The sequence below is a fragment of the Sprattus sprattus genome, assembly GCF_963457725.1.
Source record: "Sprattus sprattus genome assembly, chromosome: 2".
Taxonomy (NCBI): domain Eukaryota; kingdom Metazoa; phylum Chordata; class Actinopteri; order Clupeiformes; family Clupeidae; genus Sprattus; species Sprattus sprattus.
In genome coordinates, this window is record NC_137921.1 from 14,530,191 (window position 1) to 14,550,530 (window position 20,340).

General features: G+C 44.1%; 1 protein-coding gene across 1 annotated transcript in view; it reads left to right on the forward strand.

Moving 5' to 3' along the window:
* cacna1fa (calcium channel, voltage-dependent, L type, alpha 1F subunit a) overlaps positions 1-20,340 on the forward strand; it is a gene marked incomplete at its 3' end in the record, with an annotated part of 36,302 nt that overhangs the window by 11,489 nt on the left and 4,473 nt on the right. The window contains exons 16-43 of the mRNA XM_080832537.1: positions 719-791; positions 948-1,008; positions 1,193-1,250; positions 2,861-2,957; positions 3,519-3,648; positions 4,760-4,819; positions 5,147-5,253; positions 5,727-5,814; positions 6,426-6,533; positions 6,712-6,764; positions 7,623-7,769; positions 8,066-8,267; positions 8,886-9,044; positions 9,465-9,575; positions 9,806-9,889; positions 10,026-10,046; positions 10,355-10,510; positions 10,758-10,823; positions 11,001-11,092; positions 11,467-11,626; positions 12,392-12,519; positions 12,926-13,022; positions 13,921-14,023; positions 15,096-15,197; positions 15,693-15,817; positions 16,165-16,266; positions 17,689-17,921; positions 18,380-18,769. Of these exons, the coding sequence (XP_080688663.1) occupies positions 719-791; positions 948-1,008; positions 1,193-1,250; positions 2,861-2,957; positions 3,519-3,648; positions 4,760-4,819; positions 5,147-5,253; positions 5,727-5,814; positions 6,426-6,533; positions 6,712-6,764; positions 7,623-7,769; positions 8,066-8,267; positions 8,886-9,044; positions 9,465-9,575; positions 9,806-9,889; positions 10,026-10,046; positions 10,355-10,510; positions 10,758-10,823; positions 11,001-11,092; positions 11,467-11,626; positions 12,392-12,519; positions 12,926-13,022; positions 13,921-14,023; positions 15,096-15,197; positions 15,693-15,817; positions 16,165-16,266; positions 17,689-17,921; positions 18,380-18,769 (3,313 nt within the window). The remainder of the gene's footprint in view (positions 1-718; positions 792-947; positions 1,009-1,192; positions 1,251-2,860; positions 2,958-3,518; positions 3,649-4,759; positions 4,820-5,146; positions 5,254-5,726; positions 5,815-6,425; positions 6,534-6,711; positions 6,765-7,622; positions 7,770-8,065; positions 8,268-8,885; positions 9,045-9,464; positions 9,576-9,805; positions 9,890-10,025; positions 10,047-10,354; positions 10,511-10,757; positions 10,824-11,000; positions 11,093-11,466; positions 11,627-12,391; positions 12,520-12,925; positions 13,023-13,920; positions 14,024-15,095; positions 15,198-15,692; positions 15,818-16,164; positions 16,267-17,688; positions 17,922-18,379; positions 18,770-20,340) is intronic.

Here is a 20,340-nt window from a genome sequence, read left to right on the forward strand (position 1 = left end):
AGGGAAAGACTGTGGGTGAGTCTGGGGGTCATAGTTCAAGGTGTATGGGTGGGGGGGGGAGAGAGGGGTTAAGGAAAGGGATATGAGAGGTGTGAATGCCAGGTATGGTCTAGCTGACCATGGCCATCTAAACACTAATATGACTGGTTCCAACCATCTTGTCCTGGCTGTAGACAAAGGCCAAGAATCAATCTAATGGCCTGGCTCCATTCTGGGACTAAGGGTTGGTATCCATGTATGTGAAACCCACCAATCTCTCACACTGTACATGCTCTAGCTTAGGGGTGTCAAACTCAAATACACAGAGGGCCGAAATAAAAAAAATGGGTGTAAGTCGAGGGCCGGACATTGGGGCAAGCGCTTCCTAAATTGACGTATGCTACCAACGCGGGGACAGTGCATTGTGGGACTTGCAGTATTTGTGGTGCGTTCGACATACCAGCGGCCGTGGCAGACAAGCTCTGATAGATAAATAGATTAATACTTTATTAATCCTGAGGGAAAATTAGGCAAACCAAATAAAATGTCACCATTGCTCATACAAATCAATGGAACTTTTTGCAACATTCGGAAGAGCTGGCGGGCCAGATTAAATGGCTTGTCGGGCCTGATCAGGCCCGCGGGCCTTGAGTTTGACACATGTGCTCTAGCTGAAGAAAGCGATTTGGATGACATTGATATTTCTGCACTATAGCCCTTGACTGGTGTTCTATCTCAGACATCTTGCTAAACGTCTTCTTGGCTATCGCCGTCGACAACTTGGCCACTGGAAGTGGGAAAACCAAAATAGAGTGAGATATTTCACATTCTTCTTCTCTCTCACCCTTTCTCTCAATCTCTGTCTACCTTGTGTTAAAGATATAAGTTAATTACCGTTATTGTACATTGCATACAATAGGGCAACACAAATGCATTTTACAACATTCTGTCATCTTGATTTTTTGTAGAGAGAAGAAAGAGGATGATGAAGAGTGGGAAGAGGATGAAGATCGTGAGGAGGAAGAGGAGGTGATGTCTCATCCTGTTCTGCATGCTGTAGAATAATCAATGTCAATCAGTCAATCAAAGTAGAATAGTCAACTGTCAATCAATCAATGTAGAATAGTCAACTGTCAAATGTAGAATAGCTCTGCTGATTCTAGAAAGACAACCAAAGACTGACTTTATGTACCTGCCCTGTCTCCCTGTGAAGGCTGAGGAGGAGGACTGGGAGAATGAGGAGCTAAGAGCCATCGAGGGGCTGGAAGGAGGTAAGAGTCAGGAGGGGCTACGAATAGATAATAACATGTTGGCCACAAACAATATTTTCACTGCAGATATTTCATGAGGTTGAGTAAAAACCACCAGAGACGCACACAGCAAGTCAATAAGTAACGCAGTTAGCTTAGGGTAAACTAGTTGGGCATATGTTCGTAATCCGAAGCAGTATTGAGGCAAACAAACAAGACTTCATGAGAGAAGAGAGAAGAAAGTGAAACGTACTTACGAAACTCCATGACAGAGCGTAGAGGGAAGGACACCCAAGCTCTGTCTCAAACTGTGCACTTGTCCTCGAACACTGACTTTCAGTGCTTAGGGCGTTCACACTGACAGAACCAGCGGAATTCAGGGCACTGAAAGTACCCGGGTGGCGCACTGTAAACGGTTAAAAAAATGCATTGTAAAAGGATGAACGCTACTCGCCCTAAACAGGTACGTAGTGGAAGAGGAGGCTATGTAGTGGAAGAGGAGGAGCCCTTTGGCAGCTTTTCAGTTTGGAAACTTGTCTGTCTGACGCCTCGCAAATCACTTTAGCCATTATTGCTGGTTACAATAACTTCTGATAGAACATTGTCTATTTCTTGATAACTTTAAAAAATCAAAGCGAGAAAACGGGAAAATATGTACTTTTACATAGAAAACACGGCCGTCAGCGGAGTTTGGTCCGCCATTTTTGTTTAAAATTTCCAGTTTGCCTTGAGTCAGTGTTCCATTTGAGAAAACACTAATCAGTGACAGAACGCACTACTGATGTAAGTGCACTGTATTGCAGTGTACTTCTTAAAGTACGCGGTTTGAGACATAGATGTAGTGATTTAATAGGAAGTAGTGATTGTCAATACCTGATCCTAGTCCGCTACCCGATCCTAGTCGATGCTCATGCGCATGCTCAGACACAAACGGTGTACAGCATAAGGCTCAACGTCAACATATGGGGCTTGCATTAACGCATAATGTGGGTATATTTTATGTAATATTTATACCTTTCACCCTTTTTAAGCTAATTGGCTAAGACTATTTGAGCAGTCTTCATTTTACTTCTGTTGTGCTGTACAAGGTACGTACCCTTCAAAATGTAATTTGGGATAGACAGTGTGATCCTCTGCCTCATATTTTTAGTCCATATTGACTCTATAGATGTGTATGATTGAAACCGGCAATCTTATATGATCTGTCGTTGTGACGCATGCGCGGCTTCGCTGTCGACAATGTCGCAAAGTGACGCATGCGCATGAGCATGGACTAGTATCGGGTAGTGGACTAGGATCAGGTAGTGACCGTGGTCGCTTCAGGTGAGTGCCGACTGAGCCCAGTGTAGAGCAAAAGTTAGTGCTAGGTTCTCTAGGACAGGCGTCGCCCTCTAGAGGAGTGACGACCAGGACGTGACAGAAGGTAAATATTACCTTGCCTCGAAGATAAATGCGATTTATATCCATTCCTCAAAGGTAAATATCTCCATACCTCAAAGGTAAATATCTTCTTACCCCAAAGGTAAAATGATCCTTACCTTTAAGGGACATACTTCCGTACGTTGAAGGTAGATATCTCCATACTTCTAAGACTTTATGTTTAGTGTGATGTCTTTCCTTCCTCCTTAAAGTTGGCATTCCTATGAAGGCGGAAAGTTTCTCGCCAAAGGAGAAGATTGTGCCTATTCCTGATGGAAGCTCCTTCTTCCTTCTTGGGAAGAAAAACTGGTATGGTGCTAACCTCGTTAGGTTCGGCTAGACACTGATGCCCAACACAATGCATACACTTGAACTAAGGATTCTTTAACCCTCCTATTATGTTCAAATTGTTCTCACATCTATTATGCCTGGGGTCGATTTGACCCCAGCAATTTTAACCTCCAAAGAAGTATTATAATTTATTTTTTTTACGCAAGTTTATGTGTCAGGTACTTTAGGTTTGTTTGTTGACTACCTAAATAGCCCTTAAAAAAAAAAACAATACCCCCCTCACCCACTTTATACATCCAGAAAACATGTTCCACAGGAAATACAGGAGTACAGGAAAACTGTTTGGAAAAGCAATAAGGAATCAAGGCGAATATCAATTCTTTTTTATGATGTTTAAAAAACATTTTTTTAAGTTTGGTTCAGGCGGCTTTTGCAATACCCTCACTATTGCTAGGGGTACTGATAGCCCCCAGACTGCTGTAGTTAAGGGAACCATGACGTAACAACATATGTGTCCCCATCCCTCCATCTCCTGCCGGTGTATCATGTGCCTGTCTCTTCCTCCTCATATGTACCCAGCCTGCGAGTAGCCTGCCACAACCTCATTCATCACAGCTACTTCACCAACCTCATCCTCGTCTTCATCATCCTCGGTAGCATCTCATTGGCTGCTGAGGACCCAATCAGGCACCACTCCTTCAGGAACATCGTAAGTGCTATTGAGTTCACAACAGTCCCAAACACTCAAACGCTTAGTCTTGTTACTTTAGCGAAGCCCCTTCGAAGTCTAGTCTTGCTTAGATGTCCCTTGCAGGCCTGATGTGACTTTGCCAGTCAAGATAGTAAACAACTTGCTGATATCGTGTCATAAGTACACCTCTTCTTAATCCAGATTCTTTCAAAGCAATATAATCATTACCACACACATTGGAGGAAAATTCCATCACTAAAAGTTGTGTTAAAGTGGCATTATGTAGGAATTGTACTTCAGGGTTAGGGTTAGGATTAGCAGTTTTACCTTACAATAACACTGTAAAAAAAAATTGGGGCGCTACAATGACGTTTAATATGGAGAATCGCCTCCGTGCCATTGCCAAACCAGGGTCCATAGGCATATTACTGCGTAATGTAAGATTGCCTGAAGCCGCCCGGTTACTACTGTATGCCGAACAGTAGTAGTAAGTAGCTTATTTGCCGTCTTGCTTTGTCTTGTGTTTGAACACTTTCTTGACGTTTGAATATGTTAGGAAAGTTGTTGTCTCACTAGTTTGTCATAGTGTCAAAGTAAGCAAATTTCAAGAGGTTTCGCAAGGTTGAGCTAGCATCCCGTTAGCGATTAGCAATTTCTCCATAATTGCACTTTAATAGACAATTGGCTTTGCAAGACTTTTTTCAGATAGCAGATATTGAAACTTCCACACCTGCCTGCAGCTTCTCACCGCCGTGTCCCTTCTGCACTCCTCATCCCTCCATCACTACCCCCCCCTGACCCACTGCATTCCATTTGTTAACCGTTTGTTAACTGTTTATGAAAAGCACCGTCCATGTACTCTCCTGTTTGTGTTTCTCATACACTAGTTGCTCCCCTCTTCTCTGTTACTGACTTACTGTTTGCCATCTCTTCTGGGTGTTATGGACTCTACGTACTCTCTCCTTCTCTTCTCTCCTTCTCTACACTCTTCTCTCATTCTCTTCTCTCCTTCTCTTCTCTCCTTCTCTTCTCTCCTTCTCTCCACTCTTCTCGCATTCTCTTCTCTCTTTCTTTTCTCTCCTTCTCTCCACTCTTCTCCCCACTCCCTCTCCACTCTCTCTCTCTCAAGGTGCTGGGCTACGCAGATTATGTTTTCACCTCCATTTTCACCGTTGAGATTATTCTGAAGGTATGGGATTCTGCTCATAATGGCCTTACAAATCCTGTACGAGCAAGTATTGTATGGAAGACCAGTAACAGAAATCTGCTTCATAGGTTTGTGCTCACAAATCTATGAAGTAGACTTCTGTTTCTGGTCTGCCATGCAATACTTGGGTTGTCTATGAATATGTATTTAAATATGGTTGCTAGCTACTTCCATCCAGTATCATCTCCCCAAAAGTCTGTCTCTTTCTTCTCGACAAGTTTCAGAGCGTGGTTGTTTGCTCTTGTCTGAATCCAGTAACAGTGACCAGTTTCAGAGCATCTGTTGTCGTTTGGTCTTGTCTGAATCCAGGTGACGGTGTATGGAGCTTTCTTGCATCAGGGCTCGTTTTGCAGGAACGCCTTTAACATGCTGGATCTGGTGGTGGTCAGCGTGTCTCTGCTGTCCTTCTTTCTCCAGTCAGTATCACACCCCCCAAACCCCCACAGCACATAGCATGTAGCACACAATATGAAGAACATCTCTTTCTCTCTCTCTCTCTCTCTTTCTCTCTCTCTCACTCTCTCTCCCTCTCGCTCTCTCTCTCTCTCTCTCTTTCTCTTTCTCGCTGTCTCTTTCTCTCTCTCCCTCCCTCTCTTTCTCTCTCTGTCTCTCTTTCGTACACACTGAGTCTGTCACATTTTAGTTACAGTAACATTAAATGTATATTTTAGCAAATGTTGTACACTTAAACATTTGACAGTCTGGCTTTCTCATTGCCAATACAATTATTATCCTCTCTTATTTGTTTCTGTAAGCTCTGATTGCCAATAGACTTCATATCCTGTTATTTGTTTCTCAAGGCTATTTTTGTAGAAAATAAAAAGTTTATTTATGCATGCTTGTTTATATACTTGCACTATGCCCTATTTTCCCTTCAAATCATTCTCAGTTCGAGTGCCATCTCAGTAGTGAAGATTCTGCGTGTGCTCCGAGTCCTCAGGCCCCTGAGGGCCATCAACAGAGCCAAGGGCCTCAAGGTACCCCTGCAGTTATTAGATGGGTTCCTGCAGTATGGTTTCCTGCAGTTATTAGATGGGTTCCTGCAGTATGGGTTCCTCCAGTTATTAGATGGGTTCCTGCAGTTATTAGATGGGTTCCTGCAGTATGGGTTTCTGCAGTTATTAGATGGGTTCCTGCAGTTATTAGATCGGTTCCTGCAGTTATTAGATGGGTCCCTGCAGTATGGGTTTCCTGCAGTTATTAGAGGGTTTCCTGCAGTTGTTAAATGGGTTCCTGCAGTATGGGTTCCTGCAGTTATTAGATGGGTTCCTGCAGTTATTAGATGGGTTCCTGCAGTATGGTTTGCCAACCTTTTTCTGCAAGCTTTCAGCCACAAACTTACAAAATCTTGCAAAAGGGAAGGCCAGGCTAGCTTCCATTTGGCCTTAAAGAATTAGGCCATGATTTGAACCAGTGATCCTATGTCATGTTATAATGTTATTTCAATTATCAATAAATCAATGAATTGATCAATAATTTCGTTTACAGTTGCGCTGTCACTAAATGTTTACCTTTGTTATTACAGGGCTATGTATGTTTTCTCTCTGACTCCTGCCTGTGTGTGTATTTCTCCCTTGTGTGTGTGTAGAGTGTGATTCAGTGTGTGTTCGTGGCCATCAAGACCATCGGTAACATCCTGGTCGTCACCACCCTGCTGCAGTTCATGTTCGCCTGCATCGGCGTCCAGCTGTTCAAGGTAACTACCTCACGACCTCTGACCTCTGACCTCACGACCTCACAACCTCTGTCCTGGGTTACAGTGCCTCAGGTCGTTCTGATTTAATTCACTTTTTAATGCGAGACACGGTGTGTTGAGAGAGGTGTATGTTGACGCGTAGTGATATGGGAGCCTCTGTTTTGTCCTGTGATTACAGGGTAGATTCTACAGCTGCACAGATGAGGCGAAACACACGCCTGTGGAATGCAAGTGAGTGTCTCAAACCCAACATCTGGCCTTAACCTGCCTTTCCACAACTACTTCCTATCAGATTGTGAGATTATAGCATTTAAAAGTCTTTTGATGTTAATGAAAGAGTACATACAGTACATACTTACATGATAGATACATGCTTACTAAATACATGCATTAATACAGACATATAAAAGCTAGTAAAGATGCATTTACAGACCAAGTGTCTTCTCTCTTCCTCTCCCTCTGTCTCTCCCTCTATCTCTCTCCTCTTCTCTCCTCCTCTCCCTCTGTCTCTCCCTCTCTCTCTCCTCTTCTCTTGTCCTCTCCCTCTGTTTCATCCTTTTCTCTCCTCCTCTCCCTCTGTCTCTCCCTCTCTCTCTCCTCTTCTCTCCTCCTCTCCGCCTGTCTCTCCCTCTCTCTCTCCTCTTCTCTCCTCCACTCCCTAATGTCACTCCCACTCTCTCTCCTATTCTATTGTCCTCTCCCTCTGTTTCATCCTTTTCTCTCCTCTTCTCTCCTCCTCTCCGTCTGTCTCTCCCTCTATCTCTCCTCTTCTCTCCTCCACTCCCTCTGTCTCTCCCTCTCTCTCTCCTCTTCTCTCCTCCACTCCATCTGTCTCTCCCTCTCTCTCTCCTCTTCTCTCCTCCTCTCCGTCTGTCTCTCCCTCTATCTCTCCTCTTCTCTCCTCCACTCCCTCTGTCTCTCCCTCTCTCTCTCCTCTTCTCTCCTCCTCTCCCTCTGTCTCTCCCTCTCTCTCTCCTCTTCTCTCCTCCACTTCCTCTGTCTCTCCCTTTCTCTCTCTCCTCTTCTCTCCTCCACTCCCTCTCTCTCTCTCTCTCCTCTTCTCTACTCCACTCCCTCTGTCACTCTTAGGGGCACGTTCATCGTGTTTAAGGACGGGGACATGAACCACCCCATGGTGAAGGAGAGAGTGTGGGAGAACAGCGAATTTAATTTTGATAACGTGCTGATGGGGATGCTGGCTCTCTTCACCGTCTCCACCTTCGAAGGCTGGCCACAGTGAGTGTGTGTGTGTGTGTGTGTGTGTGTGTGTGTGTGTGTGTGTGTGTGTGTGTGTGTGTGTGCTTGTGTGTGTGTGTGTGTGTGTGTGTGTGTTGGTGTGTTTGTGGGTGTGTGTGTGTGTGTGTTCATTTCAATTGTACCTATGGATGGTGTGGATTACAATTACAATGTTGAAGCAATATTGTATCAAGTAATGTGAAGCAGAGAAGAGAAAGAGGTTTTAAGGGCCGAACTTTTAACACCCGACACCTCTTGAGGACCCGGTGACATGGTCTTTTCTCCGTCCCTCATAGGCTGCTGTACAAGTCGGTTGATGCCAATCAACCTAACCGCGGTCCCATCTACAACTACCGCGTTGAGATCTCCATCTTCTTCATCATCTACATCATCATCATCGCTTTCTTCATGATGAACATCTTCGTGGGTTTCGTCATCATCACGTTCCGCGAGCAGGGAGAGGTGGAGTTCAAAAATTGCGAGCTGAATAAAAACCAGGTAAGCAGGGAAAATAAGAAAAATAATATATAAAATATATATTTACAGAATATGTTAAGTTGAAATGAAAGAGCTGTGCAGTCTGTGCAGGAGTGTGCAAAATCAGAGTGTAATGTGCGTAAAATGATATAATAGACCAAGAATAATTGTGTGTTAACGTAACACATTGAGTCAGATGTAGAGACTTGAAGCATGTGGTGGCTGTGGGGACGAGATAAGAGTCTGTGTTTAGGGGCTGGTCCCGGGCCTTTTTGATGAGGCCAGCTGCAGCCTGGAACACGTACAGTATATGTATTGGCCCTTATGTAGATGTAAATACATCTTATATGTACATATATACACAAGCATATGCATCATACACATACCTGTAAACACGTGGAGTCAATATGTGGCATATAGATGTGTGGACAGACGAGTAAAACTGTACATAGACTGCATTTCCTTAAGTGCCACCATGCAATGCGACTGAAAATCCAATTGTTAGCAGTGAAATCGCAGTGAAATGTGGTTAAAAATCCAATTGTTAATAGTACAAACTGCAGCAGTTGAAGTATGCTATCTCTCTCTCTCTCTCTCTCTACCTCTCTCCCCTCCTCCACTTCCATTTCTCCACCCCAGAGACAGTGTGTGCAGTACGCATTGAAAGCCCAACCTATAAAAATATACATCCCCAAAAATCCGTCCCAGCTCAAGTTCTGGAGGATCATCAACTCCTCGCAGTTTGAGTACATCATGTTTGTACTCATCATGCTCAACACACTCACGCTGGCTATACAGGTGATTATTCCACCAACCATATTTATACAAATTTATTTCTACAGCCATTTTGAAATGTTGTCCTTCTTTTGAATCGAAATGTTAGTTACTAGATTTAATTACACTTACAGCTGACTTTCATCTCTGTTTAATATATCATCATTCTGTTGTTGTGCAACGTGCAAGTAAATTAAAAGCAGGCAGGGATTTGTATTGAGTGCCCCCTGCTGTTCAGAAATATAAATGCAGCCTCCACGCAGTTCACAGAACCAATTAATAAGATACTGTAGTGGAGACAGTAGCTTGATTAACAATGTGGAGTAAAATAAGGACACCATTTATACCTACAATAATTTTTTTTTAATGATTTATTTATTTAGTTGTGTATGTATGTATTTGACGTTCTCATAAATACACTATTCCGACATTTTATTTTTTTAGCATTACCAACAGTCCAAGATGTTCACTTCATGCATGGACTCGTTGAATATGGCGTTCACATTAATCTTCACAGTGGAGATGGTGGTCAAGCTCCTGGCCCTGAGGCCTTATGTAAGAGAGAGTGTTTGGTACTTTATCAAGAACACATTTAGAAGAAGGAAATTCTGTTTAAACATGGATGAATGTCTATGGGATGTGAATTTATGTTTCTATTTGTATGTTTGTGTGTGTGTGTGTGTGTGTGTGTGTGTGTGAGTGTGTGTGTGTGTGTGTGTGTGTGTGTGTGTGTGTGTGTGTGTGTGTGTGTGTGTGTGTGTGTGTGTGTGTGTGTGTGTGAGTAGCATTACTTCATTGACGCATGGAACGCCTTTGACGCGTTGATTGTAGTCGGAAGTGTCCTGGACATTCTTGTCACAGAATTGAGTGTGAGTACAGTGATATCAACCTGTGTATCGCATAATTATCAGCAAATGTATGTCAGCCTTACATATATAAATATATATTGCCATAACTTTTGCTTGTCTCTCTTTCTGTCTGGAATGTTCTCTGACTTGGATGCAGGGAGGAGGGGGACATGGAGAGGTTAGTTTGCCTAGATAGACTTTAGACCTGACTTTACCACATCACTTAGACTTTATCTTTAACATTGTTTATATATATATATATATGTTGTTATATTAATTATTATGTTAATATTAATTATTTACCTTCTTCTTTTTTCCCCACTTTGTCTTTTTATCTGTCTCTTTCTCACCCACCCACACACACACACATCCACCCCACCCTCCCACCCCCCCGTCCCCTGTCCCCCCACCCACACACACACATCCATCCCCCCACCCACACACACACACACACACACACACACACACACACACACACACACACAGCCTAAAGTTGGAGATGGGCCCAAAGTGGAAGGCGAGGGCTCGGCTAAAGTGTCCATCACGTTCTTCCGTCTCTTCCGAGTGATGCGTTTGGGGAAGCTGCTGAGCAAAGGGGAGGGCATCCGCACCCTCCTCTGGACCTTTCTGAAGTCCCTACAGGTCAGCGTTTAACGCCACGCCAAACCACGCCACGCCATGCCACGCCACGCCACAACATGCCACTTCACGCTACGCCACAACACCTCATGTCACACACACATGCACACACACACACACACGCACGCACACACACACATGCACACACATGCACACACACACACACATGCACACACACATACACACACACACACACACACACACGCCACACACGCTTCACTCACACCTGTCTGTCTGCGTCCCCCAACAGGCTTTGCCCTACGTCGGTTTGCTGATCGCCATGATTTTCTTCATCTATGCTGTAATAGGCATGCAGGTAGCCGTTTGGATTTATAATAATTATTATTATTATTCATTAGTTTTTTCTGCCTTTCTATCCCTTTCCGAAAAACTTTATTCCTATGTTCGTCAGGTTTCCTCATGTTTTTGAACTGTAAAGTAACGTCCATCTTCTCTTTGAGCCTAAGTTGCATTTCCTTTTTGTGGTCTGCAGACTTTTGGGAAGGTTGCCGTGGACGACAACACCTCCATCAACCGCAACAACAACTTCCAGCAGTTCTTCATGGCTGTGCTGTCTCTCTTCAGGTGAGCGAGATACAGTGAGATATCATCATCATCATCATCATCATCATCATCATCATCAACTTAATCATCGTCATCATCACCATCTCTACCACATTCACTATCATAATATCATCATCATCATCATCAACTTAATCATCATCATCATCATCATCTCTACCACATTCACTATCATTATATCATCATTATCATCATCATCATTATCTTCATCAGCATCATTATCATTAACATCATCATCATCGACATCACCAATAACATCATCATCATCATCATCATAATTATCACTATCTCTCCTTTTCTCCTCTCTCTCTCCCTCTCTTTCTTTCGCTCTCCCCCTCTCTCTCTCTCTCTTTCTCTCTCCCTTCTCTCCATCGCAGGTGTGCTACGGGTGAGCAGTGGCAGGAGATCATGCTGGCATGCTTGCCAGGGCAACGCTGTGACCCAGAGTCAGACCCAGAGCCGGGGGAGGAGTTTATGTGCGGCAGCAACCTGGCCTACCTGTACTTCATCAGCTTCTTCATGCTCTGCTCCTTCCTGGTAAGGGGGGGGGGGGGGGGGGTCTGAATAAAAACACCTCAATAGGTTGCATTCAGACACAGGCAGAGAGCGCACTCCAGTTACAAACAAGCATTAATCAACACTGTCACAGCAGACAATGGCAGGGTTTAGGCGTAGCTCCATTTTATATATGCCCTGATTTCTGCAATTCAGCATAGCAAACACACCTAAACTCTAAACTCTAACTGTGAACTATACACTAGCGGAACTGCAGCTATACATAACGTTATTCTATGAATAGACTATGAATAGATTTTTTTATCACACTGGTCTATAGCTTTTGCACCGGCACGAGTGGAAGAATCAGAATCAGCAGAATCAGCTTTTATTGGCCAATTTAGTTTGCACAAACAAGTAATTTGTCTTGGTGCAGTGGCTCTCACTGTGCTTACACATATTACTCAAATATACAACACAACACAAAACAATACAACAGTGCAAAACAATACAATACAACAGTGCAATGGTCAACAATCCAATAAGTCTTAAAAAGTAGATACAAGAAGTATATTCAATAGTGCAAAGTGGGGAGAAGATGAAGAAGGTGTAGGAGCATTCAGTTAGACATCCATAGGACACTTCCAAGAGTGTGACACACATAGCGAAAGACCCATCGTTTCGCAATGGCGTGAAAGTAGTATAGACTAGATTCAAATACAGCTGAATACCTTCCATTTCACTCACAAACTATTTCACAGATGAAGCAGGACGAGCCATAAAATCCCTGTTATTATGTAATTTCAGATCATCAACTTGTTCATTGCCGTCATCATGGACAACTTTGAGTACCTGACCAGGGACTGGACAGTGCTGGGCACCCATCACCTGGACGAGTTCAAGAGAGTGTGGTCCGACTACGACCCTGAAGCCGTGTACGTTTTCCACTCAGACTGATCCTTAGGCAGAACCCAGATGGGTCATATTATTCTGTCACCACTGACATACATACAGTATATGACACAGTCATTCTTATTGTGCTGGTTGTTTCAGGTCTGTACTGTGGTCCGTGTCAGATCATGTCTTAGGAAGTTTAATGATAATTACTGACATACTAACTGCAATTATGTCAATGAAAATTCCAGTCTTTGTGTAAATGATAATGCCATATCGTCCCAAACACAGTGTGCATGCTAAAGACAGCCTGTGCTGGTCTTGGTGTGCATGCTAGCGTGCTAATGCCAGCCGGTACTGGACTCTGTGTGCGTGCTAGTGTGCTAATACTAGCCTGTGCTGGTCTCAGTGTGTGGGCTAATGCCGGTCTGTGCCATGCTCTTTCAGGGGCAGGATCAAGCACCTGGACGTGGTAGCACTGCTCCGAAGGATCCAGCCTCCTCTGGGCTTTGGCAAACTCTGCCCACATCGAGTGGCATGCAAGGTACACGATACAGCATCTTTAACATGAAGTCCTGTGCTAAATACATGTTATTTATTTAATCTATGTGTAATTACATAAAACATTAAACATATTTGAATCCAATCAATGTTGTATTGTCATGACTTTAACCCATGAGATACATTGATCTTGTAAGTACAAATTTAATCTCATGGATAAAATTCATGACAATATAACATTGATTGGATTCAAATATGTTTAATGTTCACTGAGTGTGCTCGAGGTGTAGTCCGTGTTATACACATTATTTAATCTGGGTGTGATTGACTATTTGTTACTCACTCTTATCCGCTCGCAGTAATGCTCTAGTGGAGGCTTGTGTTGGCTAGTGGGGTCTTGTAGTCTTCTCTGGAGAGTTGTGCCGTGGGCCTGACACACTCACTCAATCAAGAGTGTTTAAGTCTCTGTTTGGACCGGAGAACCGCCAGTGCCCCCACTAATCCAATTACCAATCCTACCATCTACCCCCCCTCACGTCCCTCTCTCTCTTTCTATCCTCTCCCCTTGCTTCTTTCTCTCTCTCTCTACCACTCTCCCTCTCTCTCTCTCTCTCCCTCTCTCCTGCTCTCCCTCTCTCTCTCTCCCTCTCTCCCACTCTCCCTCTCTCTCTGGACCTTTTCTTCCCCCTCCCCTTCTCCCTCTTTCTGTGCCCTTTCACCTTTATCTTCCTCCTGCTCTTTTTCACTGAAGATCCTCTAGAGGGAAAATATCTTTCTCCTTCCTGTTTCCCCTCTCCAGTTCCAGCTCTCCTCTTCTCTGTCTCTCCTTCTCTCTCTCCTTCTCTCTCTCCTTCGCTCTCTCCTTCTCTCTCTCCTTCTCATTGTGTGCGCCTCTCTTTTATTTCTGTCTCATGTGTGTGTTTGGTTGGTGTGTGTTTCAGAGGTTGGTTGCCATGAACGTGCCGCTCTACCCTGACGGCACCGTGTCCTTCAGCGCCACCCTGTTTGCCCTCGTCAGATACTCCCTCAAGATCAAGACTGAGGGTCAGCCTTCAGCACGCACAAGATAGCACACACACACCTCCACGTGCACACACACACACACACACACACACACACATTCATGCACACACCCACACACACACACACATATGCATATACACACACACTTCCACGCACACACTTATACACGCCCACAAACACATATGCATATACACATGCACACACACACACACACACACACACACACACACAAACAAGTATACTGTACATACAAACACACACACACAAACATGCCTGCACACGGATGCACACACACACACACACAGACACGCATACACATGCACTCACACACACATTCACAAATGCAAAAGACCTAGGGTATGTATTGTCATAAATGTACCCATTTATATTTGCTGACATGTGTACGTTTGCATTTGCTCAAGTCCACGGACCAAACACACACACACAAACACTCTCACACACACACACACACACACACACACACACACACACACACACACACACACACACACACACTCACGGCTATGTCCACATTGCCACTCAGAGGAGGAGTATCTTCTACCGGCACAGAGGGGATTCATTGTAGATGGCTATTGCAGTGGGCAGAGACACTCACATGCATTGGTAGCACACGGAATGAAGTGCTACCACTACACCACTATGGACTCAAGCATAGCTGTCCCTCCAATAACTCACAGTTAAAGCTCCAATAACTCACAGTGTAAGCTCCAATAACTCACAGTTAAAACTCCAATAACTTACAGTTGAAGCTCCAATAACTCACAGTTTAAGCTAAATAACTCACAGTTTAAGCTAAATAACTCACAGTTTAAGCTAAATAACTCACAGTTAAAGCACCAGTAACTCACAGTTTAAGCTCCAATAACGCACAGTTAAAGCTCCAATAACGCACAGTTAAAGCTCCAATAACGCACAGTTAAAGCTCCAATAACTCACAGCTAAAGCTCCAATAACGCATAGTTAAAGCAGTGGTTACATGAGAGGAGCACAAATATTATCACAATACTGACATTCATGTTTTAAAATGTACTTTCTTGTTCTCCCCCCCCCCCCCCTCCACACACACATACAGGCCCCATTGACCAGGAGAATGAGGAGCTGAGAGCCATCATAAAGAAGATGTGGAAGCGCACCAAACCAAAGCTCTTAGAGGAGGTCATCCCTCCCCCTAGAGGTAAGCAGCCTGGACCAGGGCTAAGCCGTGGACATGCCAAACTACATTACCCAACATGCAACACTATGGAGATAAATTACAGCACAGGGAAATTGAAATATTCTGGTCTATTTAACTCACATCATTCATATTCAAGCAGCAAGAATAATCCCCTCTTTTGGTTTTGCATAATAATTTTAAAATGTGGAGGATCATATGAAGTGTAAACCAAGGCAATTATATGCACTGAGGAACATTAAACTCAGGGTCTTCTGCTTTACATAACTGCCTCTTTAGCACCCTCAAGTAATAAGGGAACATTTCATGAATTAGGTTTTTTAAATTATTGAATTAGTAGTCAAATGCTTATATCTTTAATTCATAATTGTATTATGTGTGAATCTTTATCACAGCTTCTGTATTTGCTAGATTTGATCAAAATAAGAGCAGATATAATGTCCATTGGGGTGTCATTCCCGTAGTCCCGATTAAACTGGGAATGTGTCATTCCCAAAGGTGACGAGGTGACTGCTGGAAAATTCTATGCCAGCTTCCTGATCCAGGACTACTTCAAGAAGTTCCGTAAGAGGAAAGAGAAAGAGAGGAAGAAGAAGGGCAAAGACAAGTCTGCCGCTCTTCAGGTAAAATACACACACACACACACACACACACACACACACATAAGTCTGCCTCTCTTTAGGTAAAACACACACATCTGCCTCTCTTTAGGTAAAACACACACACACAGACAAGGCTTCCTCTCTTTATGTAAATCACACACACACACAAACACACACACACACACACGGCTTCCTCTCTTTGTGTAAACACACACACACACACACACACACGGCCTCTCATACAACCTTCATCAGAGTTCCATGGTCCTCCTGTAGGATGTGAATGTATATCTACAATAGTGAGGCTGCACAGCGTAGATGATGTTTGGCAGCGATGCTAACTGATGCCAACCCCGTCTCCTCTCCAGGCCGGCCTGCGGACACTGCAGGACCTGGCCCCCGAGATGCGCCTGGCCATGTCCATGGAGGAGGGGGAGGAGGGCTTCGAGGGGGACGAGGAGTTCTTCAGGGTGAGTAGAGTGAGCTCCTCGAAGAATATAGTCCCGTAGTCCTGTTTGAGCTTCATCATGGATGCACCATCTGCATTGTGGCACTGACACTCAGCTAGGCTAGCAGTCATGACTGTATACGCCATAGAAGTCAGCGGCTAGGCTAACAGTGATGACTGTATACGCCATAGAGGCCAGTGGCTAGACTATCCGTGGCAACTGTGTACGCCATAGACGCCAGCAGATACAGAGACCTCAGTGTGGATATATCTACCTCACTACCAGGGGCGGAGTGGGACACAAAAATCCACCGGGACAATTCTGACTGCACCGGCCCACCACCGGCCCATAACCTGCCCACAACGTGCCCACAACTGGCCCAACCCGCATCCCCTCCACCTCCCATATATCAACTACAGAAACAAACGGGCGGCTTTTGATCATTATTGTTAGATTTATAGTTGATGTGTGGGTGACAGACATGACAGTGACAGTGTATTTGTATATACTTATGGAAATACGGAACAAATCGCGTCCCGTATTGGCTCAAATGTTATGCTAATTCGCAACAATGTGTCATGTCAACTCACTCGCACCTAGTTGACGGCTGGTTGAATAAATCCGTAATTCTTGTACATTTTGATGCACTTTCCTCCAGCATCCGCCTCTTTTTCAGTCTGGCCTTTTTGCCCCCTCCTTTCTCCTTTCTCTTATGTCCCTCCATCAGGCCCGCTTCACCTGCTATCTCTCCCTGATAGCCGCTAATTTATCTCCCTAGGTTCACTTGATAAAGGCAGAACGATACGCATTTCCCATGATGCTTTGCACCGACTATTCTACATTCAACAAAAAAAAACCGAATTAAATCGCTGGCCAATTTATATTTGTGGTCATGAAAGTAATGGAGCGTCTGAATAAAAAGAATTACATCAATATATGAGGCTAAACAAAAATCAGAAGGTTGGATTGATGGGAGTGAGTTTGACACACACCATAGGTGTGATGTACAGAGACAAATAGTGCTATAAATAGTGGTTGGACTGCTTATTCCTGTAACTCTCGGAGAATTTAGAGATTTTCCCGGGACCAGGATTACACGTATATTCAAATGGGCCGCTCATGAATTTGATGCGACGGCTGCGAAGGCCGGCCTGCAGGCTGGTTCTCGAGAGATTATTGGCCTACCGGCCGACCGGGAAAAATCCCGGTGCTCCCGATGGCCACTCCGCCCCTGCTCACTACTATTCGATGCCATAAGCGGTGTGCTAGCACCAGTACTTTTAAGGATCCTTGCTCTAAGGCAGTGGTTTCAAATCCATTACCGACCTTCCACAGTATACATGCCCATAATACTGTAATGATAAAATATGTAATATTAATACTATAAAATGCTTAATGCCCAGTGGTAGTCTATGTCAAAAGTGGGTTTTGAATCCTCCACAGAGTGACAGCGTCTTCAGTGACGCTCCCATGACCCCGACCCCAGCAACTACTCCCGTGCCCGGCTTCTTTGACGAGACGGCCGTCAGTATCGAGACCATGCCCAGGATGCCCAGTGGTGGTGCCAGGCTGATGGAGGAGGCGTACTCAGACTTTGAGGAGTCGAGGCCCACCTCCTCGCTCTCAATCGATGAGGTGGTGGTGGAGCAGCCGCAGAGATCTATACCGCTGATCAGGTGCGGCCAGAGGGCTCGGTCACACACAAGCATGCACACAGACATACACACACACACACCCTCTACGTCTGTATGTCTCTCTCTCTCTCTCTCTCTACCACACAAACACACACACACACACACACACACACACACACACACACTCATGCATTCTCACTTCGTCCCACACATGCACTCTCTGTTGTGCATACACACACACACACACACACACACACACGCATCCACTCACTCACTTACTCACTCACTCATCATCTTGATACTGTCTGCTGATTGTTGTGGTCTACTCTACCTAGTGTTGTGCTTAGTGGACTATAATGGTTTTTTTTAAGGCAGGATATATTTTATTGGCTTAAATGAATTGTATTGTACCTGTACTCTGCACAATGACAATAAAGCTGAATATAATCGAATGTAATTGAATCTAATCTAATCTATTCTAATCTAATCTGATTTCATAGAATGCAGGCGGTGAGTGAATACGATGGACCGCCGGCCGCGCCAACACCCTCCCCCATCCCTGTGTCTCCCACTCCTGATCTTGCTCCACCACCGCCAGAGATGAGTGCTCCTCCTACTCCTGAGCCTCTTGCACCAGGAGGTGGGGTGTCCTACCCAGAGCCACAGCCACAACTAGAGCCACAGCCACCAGGAGGTGGAGTGTCGTATCCACAGCCACAGCCACAAATAGAGTCACAGCCACCAGGAGGTGGAGTGTCGTACCCACAGCCGCAGCCACAACTAGAACTACAGCCACCAGGAGGTGGAGTGTCGTACCCACAGCCACAGCCACAACTACAGTCACAACTGTACATCCAGGATGACGCACAGAGCACCGTATCAGAGGACAGGTAAGAGAGAGAGAGACTGACAGAAAAAGAGAGAGGGGGAGAGAGAGAGAGAGACTGACAGAAAGAGGGAGAGAGAGAGAGACTGACAGAAAGAGAGAGAGAGGGAGAGAGAGAGAGAGAGACATAAAGGCAGATAGCGGGAGAGACTGACAAAAAGAGAGAGAAAGTGAGAGAGTGAATTCAGCATCAATAACACTTTAATGCAGTGTGTTGATATGAAACAGCGGCGCTGTAAATGTAAGTGCTCATATGAGACAGTGGCGCTGTGAATGTAAGTGCTCATATGAGACAGTGGCGCTGTAAATGCAAGTGCAGCTAGCATGGACACCCAGGGTCAGCAGCAGCAGTAGAGCTGAGCGATGACCTGCGGAGCGAACCCGGTTACAGGAAGAGATTACATGAGAAGCAGCTGAGCTGTTGAAGGTCTTTTTCAACTGTCATTGTTCAGTCAGAGCAGCATACCAGAACCAGGAAGAAACAAAGGGGAGAAAAACAACAATCACAAATATGTCCAGCAAGTCTTACTTTTTTTTGTTTTTGGTTATTATTATTATTATTATTAATAAACCTTATTAATAAGGTGAGGGCATCATTGAGACCTACTTGGATCTACTGCAACATTTAGCTCTTTATTCAGGCCCATTGTGGGTGCAGCTGCATGCAGTCATGGTGAACTAATTTCTCAGATCCAACAGGCTGAACAAGAGAATGCCCTACCCCGACCCTAGTAACGGCAGAGAGGAATAGGCCCTGTTGTGCGATGACATGTCATCTTCAGCACTTATCATCATAAAGAGGAAGAAGTGATAGAAGAATGGAAAACATTTCCATATAACAGAAATGTTTTTTACAGATGAGGTATATGGGCCATTCTACCGAATTTGTGTAATATGCAGTCCCTCAACAATAAAAACTATTTACAAAACAATTAGGTATTTAGGCATAGATATTTAATTAGAAAATGTTATGGTCTATATAAACCCAATGCATTACATGAGATAGTGATAAGCTAAATATATACAAAATCATCATTTATAGGGTACTTTCTATTGGGAAGTAGCTGTCCCCAACCCTGACATCTAAATTTCAATGCCTTTAAATAACACTTTTCAATTTTTTTAGATTTTTTAATTTCAAAGATCTTTATGATTGGGTTGAAACAGAACTTGGAATATTTAGATTTATTGTGGGTTTAATTTTTAAATCAATTTACTATACTCAAAAAATCATGTCCCTAGTTTTCATGTCACTACCGAAACACAAGAGTTTTAGTCCATTGGCTGAGCCTGTGTTTTAGCCACGACTCTGCATTTTTGACCATGCAGTGACACTGCATCTCTGACCCTCATGGTTGAATGGTAAGTAGCTAAATCCCATAGTTTTTATATAAATGTGTTCCAAAGTCTGAAAATCGACGTGTAACCTTAAGAATTGTCACTACCGAAACGCATGTTTTCTTCAATTAAGTAAACCTTTTGGGGTTTCATGGAAAATCTTATGTTTGTATGTGTGTTCACCTCTTCAAAGATGTGTTTGCATGCCGTGTGCTTTTTAGAATTCTTTATTTATGC